The following is a 6,000-nucleotide window of genomic DNA, read 5'->3' on the forward strand; positions in this document are numbered from 1 at the left end:
AAAACAATGAAAAGTCTCTTGCTGGCTCAGGCTAAGTCTCTTGCCTCTGTTTATTGAGGAACTTTGCAGAAATGAAGTAATTTCATCTCTGGGGACTCAAAACTTAACTGTGACAATATATGAAGGGCTGATCAGACGTGGGTGAGACCCCAATAACCACAAATGCAAGAAAGAAGTAAAAACCAGAAATCAATTTCAAATTACAAAGACCAGAATACTCATGTAGGCTGGCCAGTGTATTCTGCCCTCTTATGGGAAACCAAATTACTACCAGATTGCCAGAGGAGATTGAAGTGTAAGAAGGCAGGTGGTGAAACCATGCAGTGACAGATAAAAAGGACTGAAGTCTATAGGACAAGGTCTGAACACAAGGCTTCACAAAGGGAAGGCTCCAAACAGCTCTCATCCTACCTATAAGCAGACACCTATAATAATAGGGCGTAGCCTGCAAATGGAACAGAATATACTAAAGTCACTGCCCCATCTTATTTTCAGTAAAACCCATTCTGGCCTTCATTTAGAAAAAAATCTTATTGCTGCCCTGCTACAAATCACGTTGAGCTGGGCGTGGTGGCTCGTGTCTTTAATCCCAGCCTTTAACCCCCCAAAGGTGGAAGTAAGAGGAAAGTGAGTTTGAGGACAGCCTGAGACTACACAGTAAATTCCAGGTCAGCCTGCACTAGCGGGAGATCCTACCTCGAAACCAGACCCCCCCCCCAAAAAAAAAAAGTCATGTTGAACAAGCCTGTTCCTTACCTTGGCTAGCCCAGCCCGATGAGCTCCTTGGGATTCAATGTAAGCAATGTATCGACTGAAGTTCCGGAACTCTTCCATGCTTGGATAAAAAGTCATTATACGAGCACTGGGATTCAGGGTTTCAGATTCGGAAGCCATTTTTCCTTCTTTTTGAGGTAGCTTTGGTCAGATAGGAATCTGAGGAAGTACATTAAGGGCAAAAAATTACACAAAATGTCATTTAAATTGATAGGTGGAAATGTCAGTGCTTATAGTAGTTAATAGATAATACAGAAGTTCAGAAGACACTAAGAAATTATCCCTGGGGCTGGAGAAATGGCTTGGCGGTTAAGGTATTTGCCTACAAAGCCAAAGGATCCCGGTTCGATTCCCCAGGACCCACGTGAGCCAGATGCACAGGGGGGTATGCATCTAGAGTTCGTTAGCAGTGGCTGGAGGCCCTGGCCTGGCATGCCCATCCCCCCTCTCTCTCTCAAATAAATAAAATATTTTTTAAAAAAGAAAAGAAAGAAAAAATCCCTAGAAACAGCCTCTAGGATAATTATTTAAATAACCTACAAATGCAAATCCTTCTAAGGAATGAGGTGGGTGAGCTTGGGATCTGCCTGCCCTTAATCCCAGCACTTAATTTGGGAGGCGGTTGCAAAGGTTTGGTACTCAACCTCTGCTACAAACTAAAACACTGTGCCCCGCCCCCCAAAATCAGACCCTAATACATCAGAATTTCATGTATCCAAATCCCACGTGAATATAGACTTTGTTTCAGTTAAAAATGAAACTGTAATAAAAAAAAATCTTATATTCAAAGGTTAGTCCTGTCCCTCAGGAATCCTCTAACGTAGTTAAATTGTAGCTCTCAAATTTGCAATGTGTATTTTTCTAGGACAGTAATTTTTACAAGTGAAAAAAAAAAAGAAACAAACAAACAAACTGTATCAGGACCCTAATACATCAGAACTTCATGTATCCAAATCTCACATGAATATACCTTGTTTCAGTTAAAAATGAAACTGTAGCAGGGCATGGTGGCTCATACCTTTAATCCCAGCAGTTGGGAGGCAGAGAGGTAGGAGGCCTGCCTTGAGTTCCAGAGGCCACCCTGAGACTACATAATGAATTCCAGGTCAGCCTGGGCTAGAGTGAGATCCTACCTTGAAAAACCAAGAAAGAAAAAAATGAAACTGTTTCCTCCTCTAACAATGGAGCTGACTTGCCTACATTTTACCCTGACCTTTCCAACTAACTCCCTTATTTCCACCTTTGAAATCTCTTTTATTATGCATACTACAATCTGATCTAAAAATCCGCCAATATTCAAATAGGGTGTGGAGGCACACACCTTTAATCCCAACACTTGGGAGGCAGAGAGGTAGGAGGGTTGCTGTGAGTTGTAGAGGCCACCCAGGGACTACATAGTGAATTCCAGGTCAGCCTGAAGCAGAGACCATACCTCAAAAAACAAAAAACAAACCAGACGTGGTGGTGCACACCTTTAATCCCAGCACTCCCAAAGCGGAGGTAGGAGGATCCTCTAGAGTTGGGGAGGCCACCCTGAGCCTACATAGTGAATTCCAGGTCAGCATGAGCTAGAGTGAGACTCTACCTTGAAAAACCAAAAAAAAAAAGAAAAGAAAAGAAAACCACTTATGGGCTATTGTAGAGAACACAGCTTTAGAACAGGATTCTAGATCCCTAAAAGTTAACTTGGCTACAAGATTATAAGGTTTAAAAATTAAGGTACTTGTTTTTGATTTTTTTTTCCATTTGTTTTTTGAAGTAGGTTTCACTCTAACCCATACTGACCTGGAACTCACTCAGTAGCACCAGGCTGGCCTTGAACTCACATCAGCCCTCTGAGTGCTGAGATTAAACACATGCACCACCATGCGCAGCTTAAAAGGTACTTTGATATTAGCAGCATGACATAATTTTAAACACTATCATGATATTTTTCTCAACTAAACCAAAATGCAGTTTTAGCTGTACTTAATGAAGTCAAGCTAAAGACAGATTGAATCTCACTGAACCCAGAACACAAAAGAACAAAATTTGAACAGCTAATAAAATGGCAATACATTGCAAGCTTCCTAACTGGAGGAAGCAAAATAAACTTTTTCTTTTCTTTTTCTTTTTTTTTTGGATGTGTACTTCACTTATGTACCACCCCCACTGCTGGGTAATACAACAGACTATCAAAATCGGAAGAGTAATTTGACAGCTAAAAGGAGCCAGTTCAGAAGCAAAGACAATAGGCCCTTTCCTTTCCTGGACCTTCTCACCAAACATCCAAGAGTTTTGCTACCCACAAAGCCATGGCAATCCAGCTACATGGGAGGAAACTGCCTCTAACCTACCCACAATTCAACATATGTACTGGGAGACAGCATGAAGTAAAACCAACCAAGGTAAGAGAAGAGAAACCCTACCACCCGAAACTCTTGAGATCCCATTCCCTCAAAATAAGATGCTTTCTGTCCAGGCGCTTTCCATGAACTTTGCATGGCAGGTACACTGTTAGCTGTTATCTGTATTTTACATACTAGGAAATTTGACTACCATCCCTTCCCAATGCATCTTCTATCAACCTCTGCCTACACCCTAATTTCGACCTAAACTCAGTCCTTTCCAACAGCCGATCCAAGCGGGGAGCAACCTAAAGCCTAACTTGGAAGACCCACCTAGTTCAGAATCTGGTACCCTTCTTTTGCAAATTTTACAAGAACATAAACCTGAATACAAGGACTGGGGCCTTCCCCCGGGATTCATCGGCCCCTGGACCTATTCATCTTTGTGTACCCAGAAACCAGAACAATACATGGCACAGAGTAGGCACTCGTTAACTGCTGAATAGATTTCTTCACGCTCACCGCAGCTGTTTCATCCTGTCTCTTTAACCCTAGGGTTCCCTGCCGGCCACACATTCCCTAGGAAAAGCTCCAGGTCCCGGACACCTTCCCTCCCGCATCCAGCAACAAAGCATGGTGGTTCAAGAGCACCGGCGCCAGAGAGAAAACTCTGAATACAGACCCGGTCTATGTCACTTTACTTAGCTATATGACCTTGGCTGTCTGGGACCAGTGGCTGAGTCTCAGTTTCTCCACCTGTAAAATGGGGATCCCAACCCCCTGCCTCTGCAAGGTTGCTATGATTAACTCAGATGATGCAAGAGAAACCGAAGCACTAGGCCTGGTACTTAATCACTCCATCAAGGCAGCCGCTGCTAACAATCACCTGCAACTCCCCCGCCCACGCCCCGCAGCCGCCCCCGCGGGCATCCCTTTGAAGGCAGCCCCCTTCTCCGAGGTCCCCAATCCTCACCACGCAAAGACACTGCCCCTCCCGGCCCCACCGCCTAGGCCAGTGAGGCCCGACCGCAGGAAGAAGAAAATAAGGCCCAGTGGGCCCGTCCCCCTCCCCCGACGCTCATTGGCCCTAGGAGTTTGGAAAAGGCCAATCGCAGAACTCATTTTAGAAGCTCCTTCTTCTTCTGGCTAATGGACATGTCAATCACTCAGTCCAGCCAAGACCCACCCCACCACCCTTCCCCCATCGGAGCTCACGGTCACGGTTAAGACAGCATCAATCCTAAAGTTATCCAAAACTCTACGGCTCTTACCTAAAGACCAAGGCCCTGGCAGGGCTCAGGATCGGTTACCGCTGTCGCCAGTAGCCGACCCTACAGTCTTTCTTACAGGCCAAAGACGAAGCCCCGCCTCCTCTTAAATCGGCCTCTGCGCAGCCTCACTGTGCCCCTCAAACAGCCAATGAGCACGCACTCCAGTTGCCTCAAGGTCCCGGCATATCAATCCCCTCAGCCTATGAGCGCCGGCTCAGGCTGTTGCCAGGAGGAAAAGCTGTACCACCGGGGACCGCGGCCACTGAGCTTCTGGGCCGGATCCCGGAGCTGGCCAATCACAAGCACCTTTCAGACCCACAGCTAATCAGGGTAGATAGAAGCCAAAACCAGAAATGGGCCGGTCGGGTTGATGGCTGAGAGTTATTCTGAGGCTCTTTCAGGATGTGTTCTGTTAGGGTGAGTAACTTGTTGGCCTAACAACTAAAAGTAATGGGGACAACTAGGGGAACCGTCCAAAGTCAAGGAGTTCCTAGGAGGTGACCAACTTGTCCCGGTATGTCCGACACTGTCTCAGTTTTTAAAACAAAAGCCCTGGTGTTTTGAACCCCCTCACTACCTAGCAAGCTGAGACAGTTCCTGAAGGGAGTGTTCCAGAAGGAGAAGGAGTCTTGGGGGTCATTAGGACAGATCCTGAGGGAGGATATTCTTAGGGTTATTAAAGTTCCTCCGTGAGCGGGGACCCGGGGTCATTAGAAGCAGCTCTTGGGGCAGAAAGTGGGGTTCTTGGAGTCATTAGAGGCGCTCGTGGAGGGCGAGGGGGACTCCGAGAAATCATTAGGAGCAGCTGCCTTAAGGAGTTCCCACATTGTCAAGGGGATACGGAAGGCGGCATTCACGGGACATCCTTATGGGTCAAATAGGAAAGATTGCAACCTGAGGCTTGACGTGTACATCCCAACAGATGAGTAACGAGTAGTGTGGTGCACTAATAAGAGGTAGGTTCACCCATAGCTGCTTTCAAAACCAGTATCTGGGATGGAGAAATGGCTCAGTGGTTAAAGGCGCTTGTAAAGCGGGACAACTGGGGTCACTTCCCCAGTTACCCAGGTAAAAACCAGACAAAGTGGTTCGTGCATCTGGAGCTCGTTTGCAGCAGCAGAAGGTCCTGGCATGCCCATCCATTCTTATTCTCTCACTTCTCTCTAAGTAAATAAATAAATATTAGTAAGGAAACATCTCTGTGCCTGTGTTTTCATATCAGTTAAATGGTGATGGTGGGGCTTGCAGAATTGTGATAGTGAGAATTTACTAAGTTGCCCAAAATATACTACATAACATGGCTCAATAGACAGAGTAATACTTGATGAAATGTCTTTCAAACTGGGTATAGTGGTGTACACCTTTAATCCCAGCACTCAGGAGGCAGAGGTACGGTAAATTCCAAATCAGTCTGGGCTAGAATGGGACCCTATTTGCGGGGGGGGATTATCTTTCAGCCAGGCATGGGGGTTCACACCTTTAATCCTAGCACTTGGAAGGCAGAGGATGGAGGACCTTTGTAAATTCTAGGCCAACCAGAGGCTACAAAGTGAATTCCTGATCAGGTTGGGCTAGAATGAAACACTTACTTAAGCCTGACCCAAAAAGCGGTGCAACTGTCTGGTGCT

General features: G+C 46.0%; 1 protein-coding gene across 2 annotated transcripts in view; it reads right to left on the minus strand.

Annotated features, from left to right (window-relative positions):
• The window catches only part of Kdm4a (lysine demethylase 4A), a 65,724-nt gene extending 61,215 nt beyond the window's left edge, over positions 1 to 4,509 (minus strand). Inside the window, exons 1-2 of one of the 2 annotated variants that reach the window (XM_004672498.2) lie at positions 4,373 to 4,509; positions 757 to 933 (exon numbers count right to left, since the gene is read on the minus strand). In XM_004672498.2, the coding sequence (XP_004672555.2) occupies positions 757 to 894 (138 nt within the window). In that variant the 5' untranslated portion in view covers positions 895 to 933; positions 4,373 to 4,509. Of the gene's footprint in view, positions 1 to 756; positions 934 to 4,074; positions 4,159 to 4,372 lie in introns of those variants that run through there. The other variant, XM_045149293.1, reaches the window with a different exon arrangement.
• Between the last annotated feature and the right edge of the window lie 1,491 nt (positions 4,510 to 6,000).

Source organism: Jaculus jaculus, chromosome 5 (assembly GCF_020740685.1).
Source record: "Jaculus jaculus isolate mJacJac1 chromosome 5, mJacJac1.mat.Y.cur, whole genome shotgun sequence".
In the NCBI taxonomy this organism is placed as follows: Eukaryota; Metazoa; Chordata; class Mammalia; order Rodentia; family Dipodidae; genus Jaculus; species Jaculus jaculus.